Source organism: Tachyglossus aculeatus, chromosome 20, assembly GCF_015852505.1.
Source record: "Tachyglossus aculeatus isolate mTacAcu1 chromosome 20, mTacAcu1.pri, whole genome shotgun sequence".
NCBI lineage: Eukaryota > Metazoa > Chordata > Mammalia > Monotremata > Tachyglossidae > Tachyglossus > Tachyglossus aculeatus.
Window position 1 is genome coordinate 30,657,401 of NC_052085.1, and position 18,964 is coordinate 30,676,364.

At 50.4% G+C, this 18,964-nt stretch overlaps 1 protein-coding gene across 2 annotated transcripts in view; it reads right to left on the reverse strand.

Moving 5' to 3' along the window:
• Window positions 1-695: 695 nt before the first annotated feature.
• The window catches only part of PCF11 (PCF11 cleavage and polyadenylation factor subunit), a 29,877-nt gene continuing 11,608 nt past the window's right edge, over window positions 696-18,964 (reverse strand). Inside the window, exons 3-16 of one of the 2 annotated variants that reach the window (XM_038762111.1) lie at window positions 17,675-17,863; window positions 17,065-17,259; window positions 14,524-15,608; window positions 14,207-14,396; window positions 13,623-14,106; window positions 11,324-12,804; window positions 7,945-8,029; window positions 7,704-7,823; window positions 6,879-6,987; window positions 5,318-5,501; window positions 4,676-4,831; window positions 4,190-4,282; window positions 3,172-3,207; window positions 696-1,896 (exon numbers count right to left, since the gene is read on the reverse strand). In XM_038762111.1, the coding sequence (XP_038618039.1) occupies window positions 1,681-1,896; window positions 3,172-3,207; window positions 4,190-4,282; window positions 4,676-4,831; window positions 5,318-5,501; window positions 6,879-6,987; window positions 7,704-7,823; window positions 7,945-8,029; window positions 11,324-12,804; window positions 13,623-14,106; window positions 14,207-14,396; window positions 14,524-15,608; window positions 17,065-17,259; window positions 17,675-17,863 (4,623 nt within the window). In that variant the 3' untranslated portion in view covers window positions 696-1,680. Of the gene's footprint in view, window positions 1,897-2,390; window positions 3,208-4,189; window positions 4,283-4,675; window positions 4,832-5,317; window positions 5,502-6,878; window positions 6,988-7,703; window positions 7,824-7,944; window positions 8,030-11,323; window positions 12,805-13,622; window positions 14,107-14,206; window positions 14,397-14,523; window positions 15,609-17,064; window positions 17,260-17,674; window positions 17,864-18,964 lie in introns of those variants that run through there. The other variant, XM_038762110.1, reaches the window with a different exon arrangement.

Genomic DNA, 18,964 nt, shown 5'->3' on the forward strand with positions numbered 1-18,964 from the left:
TGTCACACACAGACAACTGACATCCATCAAAAAAAATAAAGGGGCATAATTCAGGAATACAGACCTCTGGAAAAAACGGGCACGGGAATCGCGGGCCCAAGTCTCCTTTCCTATTTCCCAGGGATGCCAACTAATGCCCTCCCAAAAGGGACCACTTTGCCCATTTTAGTCAACTCTTTACTAACCCCTAACATCCTATATGTATATATGTTTGTTCATATTCATTACTCTATTTATTCTACTTGTACATAACTATTCTGTTTATTTTATTTTGTTAATATGTTTTGTTTTGTTCTCTGTCTCCCCCTTCTAGACTGTGAGCCCACTGTTGGGTAGGGACCGTCTTTATATGTTGCCAACTTGTACTTCCCAAACGCTTAGTCCAGTGCTCTGCACACAGTAAGCGCTCAATACGATTGATTGATTGAACTTGTACTTCCCAAGCGCTTAGTACAGTGCTCTGCACACAGTAAGCACTCAATAAATACGACCGATTGATCCTACATATGAGCACAACAGACACAACCCCCCGCAAGCCCCCACCGACCCACCCTGCAGGGGCAACTGGACGATTTTCCCGGGAATTTATGCGCCGTAGGCTGGTTGAGGTGTAATTTAGGTCAAAGCAAACATAGGCCCACGCACTCTTCAGTCACTCATGAAATAAAAGAGAAAAGGCTTCAAGGTTACTTCTTCGATCTATTTATTACACGTATGAATAGTAACATCTCATGGTATGCGATTTACCATCTAATCCAGTCAAAACCAACAAAAGAAAAAAAAAAAGATTAACCATGTTTGTTGCGAAATGAACATTCTTATCGCTTTTCCCCCTCTAACTTGAAATTGGTTCCCGCTGAATCTACACGTGAAAGTTTGATAGACTGTAAAAGGCCATTAAAATCAGCTAAGTATGCTTGTTACGCAAATGTCTGATGGCACCAATGTTCGAGATCAAAAATCACCCAGAGTCAAGAAAAAAATAGTTGCTTAATTCTTCCAAAATTAAATTTGGGGTTAAAAATTATTTTCTAAATATCAAGCAGGTCTGTGTGTGTTTGTCATGTTATGTTTTTTGTGGTTTTTTGTTTCGTTTTAATAAATGTTTTTTGGGTTTTGTTTTGTTTTTTTTTTAATGTAGACTTTCCTATCTGGTAAAGAGTCCTGCAGCCCTCGACTTGTTTCCATCCACCAGAAGGGTGATTGGTCATTTATATCACAGGAGGCCACTAGAAAAAAATGTCTCAACTGAGGTCTCTTGTTTAATTCCATTTTTACTCAATAAAAAGGTACAGAAACACTGTCTTTATTCGATGGTGTGCATAAACATTACACTCCATAGATAGCAAAAATATTTTTATTTATAATTTACAGTTCCACAAGTGAAAATTGTACTTAATGTGACATATACAATTCCGTTTTTGTTAAATTTGCACGCATCTACAGAACTTTCACACAACGAGCACCTGAAACTGTGCAGGTAGTAGGAAATGCAAATACTAAAATGTATTTATTCACCAAATTTTACCTGAGGTCCCTGCCTCAGCTGAAGAATTTATATATTTATATAGTTATGTACACACATATAAAAAGTCTTTGCCTCCTAGAACCAACCACACTACAGCAGTTCTTTCCTTTTTGCCCTTAAAAAAAAAGAAAAGAGTATCTTACTCATTTTATTTAAATGGATTCCACCGGCCCCGATTCTGTTTTTATTTCTGTAGATGTGGCTGGGCCCTCTTCTGCGCACGCTGGTGGGGTGTCACCGGGTTCTTCTTTCACTTGGGGGCTATCACAGGATTCCTGTGCTTCGCTTTTGACGATGCTCAACATCATGTTCAAGGGGTTTTCAACGGGGGTCTTGCTGGGGGATGGCGTACAGTCGAACGAAGAGGTCTGCGGACGGAGGGAGGAAAAATAAAGCCCCATCAACGTGGGAGCCGACAAGCCCGGCGCGTAACAACTAATATCACATGGAAGGGGGGGAAAAAAAGGAAAAGGGGCCGCAACGTCAGATGGAAGGAAGTCGGAGGGAAATGGAGCGGAGGTAAGTGGGGGGAGGCAGAGCTCTGGGGCGTCTCCGCGGAAGAAAATCCAAACTTTCTCAGGCCCCACCACCACCTCTTTCCCTTCCAAGGCTCCCCTTTCTAGCCATCCCTTCTTGCCCCGGAAACTTAGAATTTTCTGAAGGACCGCCATCAATCTACATGAACCCAAGAGATGCCCTCTATTCATTCATTCGATCGTATTTATTGAGCGCTTACTGTGTGCACAGCACTGGACTAAGCGCTTGGGAAGTCCAAGTTGGCAACATCTAGAGACGGTCCCTACCCAACCACGGGCTCACAGTCTAGAAGGGGGAGACGGACAACAAAACATGTGGACCGGTGTCAAGTCATCAGAACAAACAGAATTAGAGCTAAATGCACATCTTTAACAAAATAAATTGAACAGTAGATGTGTACAAGTTGTTTGATTCCGCTATACGATGGAGATAACTCTTCATATACAAACTCGCCGAGCATTTGAAGAGACCCCAACACAAGTTCTATAGGTGGGCTTTGCTCGTACTCGGTCAATAAAACGCAAATTCCTATTGCTTTCCACTTCTCACTGCCTAAGCTACTCAGGGACAGCGATATTGTCTACCAACTCCATTGTAATGTACTCTCCCAAGCACTTAGTGCAATGCCCCGCACACGATAAGCGCTCAAAATACCGCCGACCGACAGACAATGGTTGAAAGCAAAGAAATCTCTTATTTTCGCATCCAACCGATGTCTTTCCCCAACTAATTTGCCAGTAATCTACCTGCAGAAAAATGCTACGCTCTTGGCAGGGCTAAAGGAACTGACTCTGCTAGTGAATCTGAATCAACAACCCACCTGGGACTACTTTACAAAAAGAACTGCTTTTCAAATCTTCAACATATGGGCAAAAATATTTACGCCAAAAAAGGAAGATTCCCCAGGTGAAACCAAAAAAAAGACAATGAATATAGACTTGTCACCCTGCTTGCTGCCTAGTATGAAGTGCAAACTCGAAATGTGTCAGCTTTTCGGGGCCCTGTCCTATAGCTCCCGAGGCGGACGGATGCAGGATGGACCCCCAACCCCACTTTCCAACATCAACTCATTTCCAACACCACTCAGAATACACATAAACACTTACATTCTGATAGTCTTCATAACACGACGGATGATAAATCTGAAGGAAAAATGAAAAGTGACACGGTGTCAGCCAAAAAACAACTTGACCAATCGGCTGGACTACGCCCATCAAATCAAATCTTTTTAACCGGGAGGTCATCCTCATTTAAACCGATAACGCTCGCCTCCGAAGTTTTCGTTCCCGATTACCAGACCGCCCAAAAGCAAGAAGACGGAGATAGGTCTTTCAGAAGGGGAGCATAACGCTTCTAAGGGAAATGGTGAGGGGCCAGCGAAGGGTGACAAAAACGACGAGGGGGACGGAAAACAGAGGAAAGGCTTCTTCCGGGTGTGGCTGAGGAGGTTAGGTAGGGGAAATATGAAGCCGGTTTCGTGCGAAGGACTGCCGGTTCTCCAGTTCCCCCGGGGGAATATGAGGAAGTGGGTTTAAATGAAAGTTGGCGAGAGTTTGGTTGGGCAGAAGGAAGAACTTCCGGTGTGTCGGATTAACGATCGCTAAAATGGAATGAAAAGGAATAAAATGGAATAAAATGGAAAGAGGAGGCTGGGGAGTCTCCGGCCCTGGACATCTTCAAGTAGAGAACAGACTGTGTCTGTCCTAGAGGAGGTTGAAACATTCACCAGCCTGGAGGTGCCTGAGAGAGGAGGATTGGGTCCGAGGAGGCTACGGACCTTCCTTGGACCTGGATTCTAGGACTTTTCATAGTCTCAAGGTGGAGGAGTGGTGGGGAGAAAAGATGGTCATCAATCAATCGTATTTATTGAGTGCTTACTATGTGCAGAGCACTGTACTAGATAGACTTACCACCTAGTACATCTATCTGTACAGATAGATGTACTAGATTCTATCTGTACTAGATAGACTTACCATCTATCTGTCATAGATAGACTCACCATCTTCTTCTAGGAGATACGCTTCCAGTGGCTTTAGTGACACAACAGGGACCTCAACTCCACATCTTGATTTCCCTAACCAGTTTGACAGCCACATCGACCCAGGGAAATGGCTCAAAACTCACCTTTCCATCGACCCGAATGGCATTTTTTAGGTGCCACTCCTCCTCCTCCTCGTCCCAGTACTGCTCAAATTGTTCCTGGCAGATTTCACAGCTCTGCAACACGAAGCAGACAGAAAGACGGTAAGTATACAACGAAAGTCTGATCAGATTTCCCCACCAACGGGGGCCTCGGTTACAAAGATCCACAAATACTACTTTTAAAAAGTTAAAACATTCACTCCACAGAGCAAGTGTGTGCCCTGGTGGGACAGCTGGGAGTTTTCCAGTAGCCCACAGTACACATGGGGATTGCTGAGTAAAATTCAACAAAATATGAATTGTTTAAAAAGCACCTGGAGATTTTAATCCAGTGCTCTGTTCGTGAGTACGCCACGTGCCACATGAATCGGGCATAAGACTGAGACACAAAATTTAGGCTGGGCCTGTCGAGCGACCCACTCTCGGGACACAACACAAACCCGCCCTTTTTTTATTTTTATTTTTTACCTCATCTGCGCCAGCAGGTCCAGCAGGAACACTCTGAAATTCCTTCTCTTTAGCAGCTTCCTGGGTTTTCAGCACAACCTCCTCATGCACTTTTTCAAAGAACTGACTCTTTGCCCGTTCTTCCAAATCGGCGATTTCCTCGAATTCTATCCAGTCCTTCAAAAAGACAACGGACCCCAAATTTACTTCTTCGTTGAACGTTGGAGTTTTTCAGCTTTCGTTCCAACCGCCCACTGCTGACAGGATAACTTCTCTGTATCATCTTACGGCCCCCACTCAATAGTTTCCGGAGGACATCAGGAAAGTAGAAAACCTTTCCCCAACGGATTTTGAAGTGGTTCTCTTTAACTCTAAAGCCTAGTCAATACCGCAGATTCCTCACTCCCGCTGATCTGTTTTCCCAAAACATTCAGCCAGCACTGACTAGTGAGCATCAATGATTCAAACAAAAATGAGGAAGCAAATTTGCTCCTCCCCGCTACGTCACTCTGAAGACAAATTCCCCTTGTGCTGTCTAGACTGAAGGCTCCTTGAGAGCAGGCACTATGTCTTCTAACTCTATTGCACCCTACCAAGCGCCTAGCACAGCGTTCTGCACATAGCAGGGGCTCCACAAACACCGTCGATCGACGCGGTCCTTACCGTTAAACTGTAGTACCATCGTCTGTGGGTAACTTTCCTGCTGACATCCTTTTCGGTTCTATTTTGTCTGTAATGCCAGTCCAAGTGATCCGCGTACACATCCGTCTGGGACGTGGTAAACCTCATTCCACAGGAATAACACTGAATCCCCGTGTACAGTCGATTTATAACACTATCGTAACGTCTGTTCAAGAAAAGGGACGCAGAGAAATCGTTTTTGTCGAAGCCAGCCTTAAAAGGGCACAAGTGTGAATACCGAGCATTAGAGAAGCAGCCCGGCTCAGTGGAAAGAGCCCGGGCTTGGGAGTCGGAGATCGTGGGTTCGAATCCCGGCTCCGCCACTTGTCAGCTGTGTGACTTTGGGCAAGTCACTCACTTCTCTGGGCCTCAGTTACCTCATCTGTAAAATGGGGATTAAGACTGTGAGCCCCACGTGGGACAACCTGATCGCCTTGTATCCCCCCCCGCGCTTAGAACAGTGCTTTGCCCACAGTAAGCGCTTAACAAATACCATCATTATTATTATTATCAAAGTGAGAATATAGGAGACAGAGGAAAAAAAAAAAATCTCACTCAGGAATGGGATGAGCCTAGAGTTGCAGATCATCACCAATCGTATTTATTGAGCGCTTACTATGTGCAGAGCACTGTACTAAGCGCTTGGGAAGTACAAATTGGCAACATATAGAGACAGTCCCTACCCAACAGTGGGCTCACAGTCTAAAAAGTGGGCTCACAGTCTAAAAGCATCGCTGAGCATGTGCAACAGCCGCAGCTTCCCTGACCTCGAAAGACACCTCGCTCCAACCGCCTCGTTCCCTAAAGGCCCTAGGCCGGAAACCTGGGAAGGTGTGGGATCTCGGAGTAGGGAAAGGGGAAAAACACAAAGTGACGGAGACTAAAGAGAAAAGACAGAAACAGAAGCCCCAAAGCGGCTGACACAAGAATGAAACACGGCGGGCGGGGGATGCGGAAAGGGAAGAGAGAAGCATGGTCACTTCTCTGATGACAGGGGTTGGGGTCAGGGGATACAAACCCTGTGGGGTTAATCAATCGTATTTATTGAGTGCTTACTGTGTGCAGAGCACTGTACTAAGCGCTTGGGAAGTACAAGTTGGCAACGTATAGAGACGGTCCCTACCCAACAGTGGGCTCGCAGTCTAGAAGAAGGTTAAGGAAGACATCAGCTGAGGCACGCGCCCAACTGTTTGGCCCACAGCCTTATCCTATCCAGACAGGTGCGCTTGGTCAGAAGAAACCTCGCCAACAGCCACATCAGCCAAACATCATGAAAACAGGAATACTGGGAGAACACGCTGTGCGGGTTATGGTTTGGGTTTTTCTGCTTGCTTTTTTTAAAAAAAATTCAGAGAATCAGACCATGCTGAAAGGCTAAACAGAACAGGAGGATTTGGTTTGAATATGTTAAAATGCAACTACAGCAAAGGGATCCACACTCTTTTACTGAGAAGAGGAGGGCTTTGGATTTCTTGAGACCACATCATCAATCAATTTAATAGCCCAGTGAGGTAACATCAGCCCGGGTCAAAGAGAGACATACTGTTTCAGCTCTTCGACTGTGAAATTGGTGAGGTCTGGAACATCCTGATCTTCATTTGGATCGTCGTCTTCATCCTCCAGGGCCGGTTGAGTAGAAACTTCATTGACTTCTTTAAATGAAAAGGAATAAGTGTCTCAAGGTGACTTGGGAACCATTTCCACTAGCTAAACCGTGAATTAACCCGGACTGAACTGCATCATTTCGATAGCTCTTTTCCTCCCAGGGATTCGCATGAACTAGCTTAAATTTTGGGAGACTTTTTCATTTTCTCTCTTCCTTCCTCAGCCTTGAGGACATCCAGTCAGTCCATCAATGGTATTTATTGAGCGCTTAGTGTATACAGAGCACTGTATTAAGCACTTGGAAAAAAAAACAGATAATAGAAGGGTAGCCAGCCATTAAAATAGATTACATAAAGGGGGAATAGTAGAGCATACGGATATTTTAGCAAGTGCTGTGGGGTTGGGGTGAAAATCCCATCCTGGTGACCCCTGGTAGTGGGCTCTTCTTGCTCGTAGGACCCCAAAAACTGCTCGAGAAAAGGAAGGGGTGAGGCTGGCCCCTTCCCACGGAAACGCGAGGAGAGGCAGAGGGAACCACTGGGTTTTGTTACGGGGAGAGGTAGCAGACTTATGTCTGAACAAAAGTTTCTTAGGCAAATTCCCGTTGTCACTGCTTTGGAAGATGCACAATATACATATACAAAAGCTCAACGGTACAATGCATCAGTTTCAAACCTAGCCAATTCTTTCTCGTCAAGAAATGAGAAAGGAAAGACAAAACCAAGTAGCTGGCGAACGCCCGGCAGCCTAACGTGACACTTACGGGTCGAAGCAGAATCAGGCTGGGCCAACTTGAGGATTCCCGTCTTGAGCAGTTTGGAAAATAATTCATTTACATCCACCTGGCCAAGATGGTTTTCAGGGTATGCACGTGGCAGGGCCCCTTGAGACGTAAAAAGAAAGACGACCATTTTAATGAAGAGAAATTCAAAATACATAGCTGTTCTGTTTTTCTGTCAGGTTCTCTCACCGCCAGAAAACGCCCGTGTCGGGAGACTCCTTACCTGCTGGATTCTGAACAAATGCACCAGGATTTTGCGCGTGGACAGGTAAGAACTGTTGCCCAAAACCTACGGGCTGAGTCAGGACCTACAAAAGTAAACCACAGTTTAAGGGACACGAAAGCTAGATTTTTAAGTTCTCCCTACACTCCGTCTCTCCTCCTCCACCTGCAGTTACAACTTCTGACTTGCAAAACTCCCTAGTATTGCAGATTTCCTGTGCTCTACATAATCATACAAGACTTTTCTCAGGCTAGGTGAGTTTTTATTAATTTCCTCACAATATTTTATCCCCTAGAGCTATCTCTTCTGTTGTCAGGTACACAGATATACACACGTATGCAATAATACCTACATACTTCTGTTATGGGTGTCTGTGTGTGCATATATGCACGTATATATAGTGACATTTATCACTGTGCTGACTTAGGTAATTGTTGATACGCACACGCACACATACAGATAAGCAATCACCTAAATCAGCACAACAGTAAATTAGTCCACAAATGAGTCACTACAGATTAGTCTCTATAAGAAAGTAAACTCCGAATGGAGCCAGTTGGGAGAAATAAGCACGCTAAGGCCACTGTACCCAAAGAAAATTGAGAGGAAAATGAACAGCTGCGGGTCTGAAATAACTAGCGATCCCAAAATGGAGGCGGTAGAAGATTCATTTTGAAAAGGTATTTTTAAAAAAAATAGAAATTCGATCTGCAAGGACAGCGCAAAATGGGGAGGTTAAAAAATGATCCTGATCTTCCATAGATGGATAAAATGACCCTCCAGTCCACACGGCATATACGCTTCCATGGGGGAAATCGCCCAGAGGAAGGGATGGCATAATGACTGATATTCAAGGGTACCTATCTGGTTTTGGGGTAGAAAAGTCATGACCAAAGGAGATGACAGACTCTTTTGCCATGCCAGTGAAACAGGAGCCCCTGGACCTTTGGGCTCCTGCCTCCAGACACTGCGCTGGCTGAGAATTGGGCCCAAGGGAGGAACAGCAAGGGAAAGCTGGGGTCCAGGGGGGTGCAGGAAGAGAAGGGCCAACCCCCAGCGATTGATCCCGATTGGAGGCCTTTCACAGCCCTTTCTCCAGGAGCGGCAATACGGATGGGGTAAACCCAGCCCCAGAGGTCCCTGGAGCCCAGGGCCTGGGAATCGGAGGATCTGAGTTTTAAATCTCGGCTTCGACGCCGGCCTGCCGCGCCATCGCGGGAAAGTCATTTCTCGGGGCCTCGGTATCTTCCAGACCATGAGCCCACTGTTGGGTAGGGACCGTCTCCCTATGTTGCCAACTTGGACTTCCCAAGCGCTTAGTCCAGTGCTCTGCACACAGTAAGCGCTGTGAAGCAGCGTGGCTCAGTGGAAAGAGCCCGGGCTTTGGAGTCGGAGGTCACGGGTTCAAATCCCGGCTCCGCCAACTGTCAGCTGTGCGACTTTGGGCAAGTCACTTCACTTCTCTGGGCCTCAGTGACCTCATCTGCAAAATGGGGATTAAAGCTGTGAGCCCCCCGTGGGACAACCTGATCACCTTGGAACAGTGCTTTGCACATAGTAAGCGCTTAATAAATGCTATCATTATTATTATCTGGAGTCAGAGGTCATGGGTTCGAATCCAGGCTCCACCACAAGTCTGCTGTGTGACCTTGGGCAAGTCCCTTAACTTCTCTGAGCCTCAGTTACCTCATCTGCAAAAATGGGGATTAAGACTGTGAGCCCCACGTGGGACAACTTGATCACACTGTATCCCCCCCAGTGCTTAGAACGGTGCTCTGCACATAGTAAGCGCTTAACAAATGCCATCATTAATTAATACGACTGAATGAATGAATCCTCATCTGTAAAATGGGGCTTCAATTCTTGTTCCCCCTCCCAGCGTAGATCGTCGACGCTGTGTGGGACAGGGATTGAAACCAGCCAAACTGGCTCCTCTCTACCCCAGAGGTTATTACAGTGTTTGGATGAACAAATATCCCAATTATTACTATTTCCCAGACTGCCGACGGCATCCCACCACCCACGGTCCCACAGAACCAATCCTGGAGGACCTTCCCTATCCTCTAGACTGTAAGCTCGTTATGGGCAGGGGACGCGTGTGCTAATTCTATTGAACTGCACTCTCCCAAGCGCTTAGTAGGGCGCTCTGCACATAGTAAGCGCTCAAGAAATGCCACCGATTGATCCCTATCACCCACTGATGCGCTGCTGTGACCCGGGAAGGCAGAGCCAGGGAAAGTCCGTGACTGTGGTGGTGAGGAGCCCGGTTCTGAGCGGAGAGACCAGAAGGTAAGGGAAACTCCAACCGAGGCCGCTGCCGCTGGCTTCCCAGACGTCGCCCCTTCTCTGATTCCAAGGGGCTTCAGGCCAGCGGCGAGCCGCAAGACCCCAACAAGTCGGCCGTCGGTGCTCTACCCCGAGGACAGCCTCCACAAGCATTTCACCGCTATCTCCCTCTGTTGCTTTCCACCTCTATTCGTCTAATGAAAACCCCTTGTCTTCTCTCATACCCAGGCCAAAGCAAAGGCCTGTTCACCAGTTTCCCAATAAAACCCAATCCATTTAAATCGCATGAAATAACCCCGCGATCCCAAGGCTTTCCTCGAGTGGAAATGCAACAAAAAGCAGTCTTTCAATAAGACTGGTGTAATCGATGCCCACTTAACCAGAACTCTTCAAATAATCGAGGGCCTCCCTGCTGCCTCTCCCCCCTCCGAAAATCACATCCCTTTTCTGGTTTGAAGATTCCTATAAAATATTCCAATTCCAACGGCCTTTGAAGAGGCCCCGAAAATGCCTTCTAAAACTGATAAACGTTTGGTTTTCCGCCCTCACGAAGGTCAACGAGGAAAGGAAACGCCCTGTCGGTCCTCTTCGGAGAGCAACCCGGGGGAGTCCGACCGAAAGAGGGAGGGGAGGCTATTCTCCGCGCGGGGCAGCTTCACCATGAGGGGGGAAAAGATGGGATCTGGAGGATGATGAGCGAGGGATATAGGACCGTAAATGAGTTAAGAAGAACCGTACTAGCGGTAACTGTTAGGAACGTACACTTCATTTCCGGACCATATTCACGATGCCCCCTACGAGCCACCTGCCTGTCTCCTGTTCCCCCGGCCCCAGCATGCGGTTCAGAGCCGGAACTTGGGCTAAACCGGGCCGGGATAAGGGGCCGGAACCCGCGAGAGGCGGTCCAGATCAGACCCCGAAGCCCCGGAAGCCTCGCCCCAACACCCGGCTCAGACTCCCCGCTGCGGCCGTGGGAAGGGGACGCTTCGAGCTGGGATGAAGGAAGGCGTTGAGGACGCTCGGGGTCTCTCAACTCGGCCGAGCGCCAACGCTGCCCATCCGGGGGGCGGCCGGGCGGAAACGGCGGCCTTACCTGCTGAGCCGGCTGGAGGCTCCCCACTCCCAGAGGGCCGGCCAGACCGCCGAAGTTGCCGAACTGAGGGCCCGGCAGGGTCTTCTCCTCGAAAAAGTGTCCGGAGGCCCTGTTCAGGGGGAAGTTCTGCACGCCGGGGCCGGGCGGGCCGTTGAAGCTCGGCCCCCGCGGCCCGTCGAACAGCTGCTCGTGTCTCTGGAAGGGCAGGCCCTGGGCCGGGGAGAAGGCGCCGCCGGGAGGCTCGCCGAACGGGCCCGCCTGGCCGAACGCCGCCGCCGCCGCCTCCAGTCTCTGCCCGGGGTGATGGCCGTCGAAGCGCCCGCCCTGAAGTCCGAGGGCCAGGTCGAACCGGGAGGCGGGCTGGCGCGGCCCTTCGAATCGCTGCGGGACTTGCGGGTCGAACCTGGGCTGGACCGGCTGCCCCGGCGCCCTCTCGAACCTGGGCCCGGGCTGGCCGTGCATCCCGTCCAGTCTCGGCAGGAGGGACGGCTGGCCCGGCTGGCCGTCGAATCGGGCCGCGTGGCAGCCATCGAACCGGGGCCCGCTCTGTCCCAGGGGCCCCTCGAACCTCAGGCCGCCGCCTTGAACCGAGGGCCCCTCGAACCGGATCCCGGCGCCCGGCTGGACCAGGGGCCCCTCGAACCGGATCCCCCCGGCGGGCTGCCCGATGGGCCCCTCGAGCCGCAGGCCGCCGCCGAGCTGCCCGTGCGGCCCGTCGAACCTCATCCCGGCCCCGGACTGGCCGTGGGGCCCCTCGAATCTCATGCCGCCCCCTTGCTGGAGCAGCGGGCCCTCGAACCGAATCCCGGCCCCGGGCTGGCCGTGGGGTCCTTCGAACCGGAGCCCGCCGCCGGGCTGGCCGTGGGGCCCCTCGAACCGGAGCCCGCCCACGGGCTGGCCCCGGGCGCCCTCGAACCGGAGCCCGCCGACGGGCTGCCCGTGGGGTCCCTCGAATCGGAGGCTGCTCACCAGCTGACCCCGGGGGCCTTCGAACCGGAGGCCGCCGACCGCCTGCCCCACGGGCCCCTCGAACCGCAAGCCCCCGCCTCCTCCCCCCTGCCCCAGCGGGCCCTCGAACCGCAAAGGGGCTCCTCCCTGGCCCTGGGGGCCCTCGAATCGCAAGTGGCCGCCAAGCTGGCCCTGCGGTCCCTCAAATCTCATCGGGCCTCCGGCTCCCAACTGGCCGGAGGGCCCCTCAAACCGCAGGGACCCCGGCGTCGGCGGGCCGTCCAGTCTGGAGTTCAACTTGTTGGGTCCTTCGAAGAGGATCTTGGCGGGACCCTCCCCCCTGGCTACGGGTTGCCTAGGAGGCCCGTCGAACAGCGGCCTGTCTTCGGCCAGGGCCGTCAGTCTCTGATTCGTGTCGAGGCCGGCGAATCTCGACGCGGGGCTCTCCGCAAATGTTTGCTCGGAATCCTCGTACCTAGGCCTCTTCAGGGCGAAGCGATCGTTGAAGGGCGATCTCTGCTCCTCGCGAGCACCTTCGGGTGAGAGGGGAGGGAAAGGCGGAGGTTTAGGGCCCCGTCTCTAGAAAGGGGGCTACCCTCCGCAGACGCGGGCTCTCGTCCCCTCGCTTTAATAAAATAATCCGTCTCCCGTGACCCGAGCCGGACACGGCCGAGTCGCGTACTCGAGAGACCTCGGGGAGCCCCGGATTTTCACCGGTCGTCAGAAAATCTGTTATCATCAATCGTACTTATTGAGCACTTACTATGTGCAGAGCACTGTACTAAGCGCTTGGGAAGTACAAATTGGCAACATATAGAGACAGTCCCTACCCAACAGTGGGCTCACAGTCTAAAAGGGGGAGACAGAGAACAAAACCAAACATACAAACAAAATAAAATAAATAGGATAGATATGTACAGGTAAAATCAATCAATAAATAAATAAATAGCGTAATAAATATGTACAGACATATATACATATATACAGGTGCTGTGGGGAAGGGAAGGAGGTAAGATGTGGGGGGATGGAGAGGGGGACGAGGGGGAGAAGAAGGTAGGGGCTGAACAGAAGCTAACTCGGGCAATGAAGACTGCAGCAGCTTCCATGGTAGCTACCTCATCAATCGTATTTATTGAGCGCTTACTATGTGCAGAGCACTGTACTAAGCGTACCTGGCACATGGTATGATGGCACAACCCCTGTTACCTCTCCCCAGCTCGGTTTAGATTTGAGGTGTGCACGTACACACATATGCACATCATTTTTTTTAACCTCTGGATCCCCCATCGAGAAGAAAAGGAGGGTAACCGGCCACGCGATGCAGACAGGACATTTCTTTAACTTTCCTTACCTTTAGAAGAGACTTGTTCTTCGTGCCTCCTCCGACTTTCAAGGGGCGAAAGGCTCTCCCCGAAAGCCCGGCTCCCGGGAATGGGAGAGTGCCGCCTGGATCTCTCGCCGAACGGCTCTTTTCTGTCGAACTGCCCGCTCCCGCCCCGACCTGAGTGTTTGCTTTTCGCCTGCTCGCACTCTATGCCGGACAGCAGGGCGTCAGTCAGGTGGTAGTCGAAGATGTCGGGGTCCAAGAGATCCAGCCTCGGGAAGGAATGTTGAACCTGGGTCCGTTTCAACTTGGCTTTGTGCTCGTAGTAGGTGAGCTCGGCGTCGGACAGGAGAGGCTTCTTCTTCAGTCCGCCCTGACTTTCTTCGGTAGGGCTATCCCACACGTTGCACCGGTGCTTTCCTTCCTGGTACTGGAAGAGCTGGCGGATCTGGTGAGCCACCACGAGGAACTCATCCTGGGAAATCTCACCGGAGGTCAGGCGCTCGTTGGCCTGCGATGGGACGAGAGGCAAGAAAACGCAACGTTTTATAAACCAGCCCCCATCCAGAGTGACGGAAGCGGGGAGGCTGACGGGTGGGACGACGACTTACCTTCTTCAGTAATTCCCTCTTGCTGGCCAACGTTAGCTCTTTGGGAATCTGAAGATTGGCATCAACACTCAGTCGATGCTGTTGCTTCGGGGCTCGCGGCGACAGGATCCCCTTGGCGGCGGCCCAGCTCTCCCTGTGCCTCAGGTGAGGTGATTTGCCCAGTCCCTGGTGGTCTTCTCCCTGTGGCAAGCTGGGAGGAACGAAAGCGACACGTTAGCCGCCCGGCCGACCCGTGCCCCACGAACAAACCTTCCGAGGCCCCGCCCCGAGGCCTTGAAACTCTCCGAGTTGGGATCCAGCCGAACGGCGGAACTTACTTTTTGTTCTCTTCCCAGCCGGATTTCCATCTTTTGGCGGACTTGGAACCGGGCCAGTTTTCCACGTTCTCCTTTGGTTCGGAGCCCGACTTGGAAGAGTGCTGACCGGCGGCATCCTGCGGCCTCTCCTCCTGGCCCTTCTTCACCCTGCGGGGATCCCGTGCCTCTTGCTTCCCGCCCCTCTTGTTCTGGTTCCTTTCTTCCCTGGCCGCTTGGCCGAACTCTTCCGCGTGGGCCTGCTTGGCGCCGCACGGGCGGGGCTTCCCCGGTTTCGGGGTGGACGTGGGGGAGAGGCTCCTCTGTCGGCGCTTGGGCGATCGCCTCTCTCTCCGCTTTGGGGAGTGGGTGACGGGGGAGCGCGACTTTGGGGAGCGCGACCGAGACCGCTTCCTGGCGCTCGACCGGCCCGCTTTGGCCGCCACCTTCTCGGCCTCTTCCGGGCTGGCGTCCTGCTTCTGCACGACGCCGTTTATCACTTTGCTTCTCCCGCCGGCCGGCCTGTGTTCGGAGGACTTGGCGTGCTCCTCTTTGTCCTTCTTCTCGAGGTTTTTTCTCTTCTCCTTCGGCTCGTCGTCCTTGCCGTCGGGCTTATCCTGCAGGTGCTTCTTCAATCTCGGGTCTCTCTTACTTATTTCCGAGGCGCGCGGACCGTCGGGTTCCTGGTTCTTGACCTCTTTCGCGTGGGACCCTTTGTTTTTCAGGGGAGACGGGGACTTGGCGTCAAACGGGTCGGCTTCTTTCTTGGGGATTTTTTCGCCCGATTTCATTTTCTCTGGCTTCGAGGAGTTCTGTTTTTCCGTCGGGACGGCCTTGCCCGCTTTGCTCTCGGACTGGTTCATGGCGTTCGCCAGGAACTCTTTCCTGTGGCTCGGATCTTTAGCGTGAGAACAGTGCTGGCTCATCCTATTGAGACGAGGGTCCCGGTTGGTCAGCTTGACATCCTGGAGCTGGGACGACGGAGAGGGACGCTTTTTTTCCGGCGGCGCGGAAGCCTGTTGGGAAGACTTCGGTGGTACGTGTACTTTGGAGGGTGCTGGCACTGGACCCATGGTGGACGTTCCTTGCTGAACGCTAAGGGAAACGGCCTGAAATGGAAATTACGTTGTTTTACGTCAACTGGACGGCAGACGCCCCCTCGGCTGAAATCGGTTCGGGCTGAAAGGAAGCGTCGCCCCTCCCCGAGAGGACCCGAGGATAAATTCACAGACAAAAGGTGGGAGGGAAAGTTACGAGGGGAGAGAGAAACGTTTGGGTGCATCCCTGACCATAAAGATGGATGTCAAGGAAAGCAACCATCACAAAGCAACCAAAAAGTACGCTGTCGCCTGCTACGACACTCGCAGGTGCTCGGGGCTATCGGCTGACACCATTCTGGCATTTTTTAGGTGCTTCCTTATGCACAGAGCTTGCAAATCAAAAGACACAGGTCTACTACCTATTATTCATTCAATCGTATTTATTGAGCGCTTACTGTGTGCAGAGCACTGTACTAAGCACTTGAGAAGTACAAGTTGGCAATATAGAGAGACGGTCCCTACCCAACAGCGGGCTCACGGTCTAGGAGACTATTAAACACTATGCCAACCGTGAACCAAAACACAGAGCCCCTAAGCATTGGAAGTTTGGGCTACGTGGCCCTCCAGATAACATAGCTCAACCTGAACAACTAACTCTCGACTGCTTTCCAAAGTTACACGTTTTGAGGCCCAAGAGTTTTGAGGGATTGGCTCGGCCCAGTAGGTTGGCAAGTTGACGGAGAAAAGACCGCGTTCATATACCCCGGGCTCCTAATACAAAGCAAGTGCTCGATAGATTCTCGGATGACTTCCTCACCACCCATATCTGACGTTCAGGCGAGGCTTTTCTCAAGGTGTTAGCTTCCAACATGTTCCCTCAAACCTTTAGCCTCGTGGTGCGTCCAATGCAAACTGCTGAACAGTGGAGTCACACTTGTTTCAGAGAACAGAGACTCTAGAACTTTCTTCTGCACCGATAGCTCCATTTGATAATAATGAAAATGCTACTTGAGAGGTAGGCAGGAACATATGGCAAAATGGTCTCAGTTGCGGGGAGAAACCCAACTCCCAAGTTTTTCTTCGGAGTTTTCACTTAAAGGGAAAAACAAGGAGAAGTCCCGTGGCCTTGTGACAAGAGCATGGGCCTGTAAGCCATAGGACAAGGGTTCTACTCCCTTCAGCGCCTCAGTTTCTTCATCTGCAAACTGGGGACTAAAAACCCGTTCTTCTCCCTCCTGCTTAGACTGTGAACCCTACGGGAGACAGAGACTCTGTCTAACCTGATTATCTTGCATATCTACGGGGCTCGGCGCAGTGCTCGGCACATACTGAGGGCAAAAGAAAAGCCACCGATATTAAGAAGATTTCGGAGCAGGCCAAGTTTAGACAGGTCAACATGACGACAGTCAAGTCGGGGTGAGGGGAACCAAACATACCAGATGGTGATACTGCACACTAGGGCAGAGGTAAGGTTTATAAATACTACTCCTCTGGGCGTTACAAAACAGTACATCTCTCAACTTACCAGTTGGGCTTTAGTCTGCTCGAGCTCCAGCTCGAGTTTTTTCTGTTGAAGTTCCAGCAACTGTTTCTGTTTCGCCAGCAGCTGCTGCCTTATCAGTTGCTCTTTCGCCAAATTCTTCTGAATATCGGGGACAATCGGAGGTGTGGAGATGCCAGGTGAACTGACCTTTGGGCTTGGCGTTGGGGGTTCATCCGGCTACGTGGAAAGAGAATGGGAAGAGAAAAATAAGGGTGTCACAAAAAAGGAGAAGAGCCTCAAAATGATCTCTTTTCACTGAACGCTTGCACAACACCTAGAACTGAGTCACCTCTGTCCTCGGCGGCAGAGTAAATATCCAGTTATGTATTTCACACAAATGTTTCACAAGTGTTAAGAGTTGAATCCCCTTTCAGTTTTGTTATGCTACTGCAAATCTATCAACTTTGAAAGACCGCGAGTTCATACAACATGTTGCCCTAGCCTAGGCCAACCCGCCTGCAGAATGCCTGAGGCAGATCTTGCCTTTAAACTTCAACAATTAGGGGTATTACTCTTCCGTTGCGCTTTCAAAAAATCTTTTTTCAGCAGGCAATGAAAGGTCAGTGCTGTAACTTCCATAATGAAAACTTACCGATTTACTTAAAAACTTCGGGTTCACGTGGATGCTAGAAGTATTCACATTGGGGGGCAGAGGTTTAATTGGCCAAGCAGGATCTAACGAGTTGACTCTGACATCCAGGGCATAAAGTTTCTTCAAAGGGAATATTTCATCCCACGTAGAACGTAATTTAAATAAGCTTTTCCTAGTGTTTTCATCCACCTAGAAGAACAGAACAATTCTATTGCTTGTTAAGTTACTATAAAACGAGTCTTCAGCATTAAACAATCACCACGTTTGCCTGAGCTGTGGGTCAAAACCCGTCTTTTCCATTTCTTGTGGAATCAATTGGCCTCTTCTCCGTGATTACCGCGCAGCAAACCGGAAGGTTTTCAATTAGCTGAAACTGCAGGGGAAACTTGGCTAAACCAAATGTGGCCTTCAATAAGAATCTCATTTTGAGGAGTAACACACTGGTTATTTAGCATCCTCCGGAGAGCATTTTTCTGAATGTGATGAACACATACGGAGGCATTACTTGGATATTAGCCAAATTGAAACTTTCCACTGCCATTTGTGCTCATCTACCAATCAAAAGGCAAACTACAAAAGTTGCTGAAACAAACCTACTACAGGTGTCTGCATTTAAGGATTAATGCTCCACACATTTTCTCACAGGGCTATTTCATAAATCTCTATTCGGGGCCCAAGAAGAAGTTTAAAACAGTTGCTCAATAGTGCACTTTTTCGGTTCTCAATGCAACGGTTCGATTTCAACCAGTACAGTCAATTCTCCATCACCCGGGGAATGAAATCCTCCGAAACCCAAAACTTCAATGACTCAACTTCCTCTCCTTCCATGTTTCCATACACACCTGACCAACAGTTCGAGTTCGCCGGCCTAAGTTGTACCTTTTTAACTTGCCTACCCTTCTCAGTGGAAGCGTGAACGGCACACGGAGACAAAAAGCGTATAATCAAAGGGAGCAAGAGTCTCTCTCTCTCTCTGACACACACATGCGCGCGTGAACACCTACAAACTGTCATCCCCGTCTGGATCAAGAGGAGACCATCCTATTCCTCTAAGATATCACTCTATTCCAGAAAGACGCCCGTGACTTATGAACCACTGGAATCCACCAACCAGTTGCGAATGGGAATCCACAATTTCAGACCTCTCCTCAGAGTTTCCGTTTTCAAATGACACGACTATTTACAAACTGGCACTGACTTCTGGTTCGGGTTGATGAAATCACGGACTGCTGACTTGTCATGTGGCAAGTCTGCCAACTCAAGGTGGGTCCATCCACCTAAGCCTGAAGT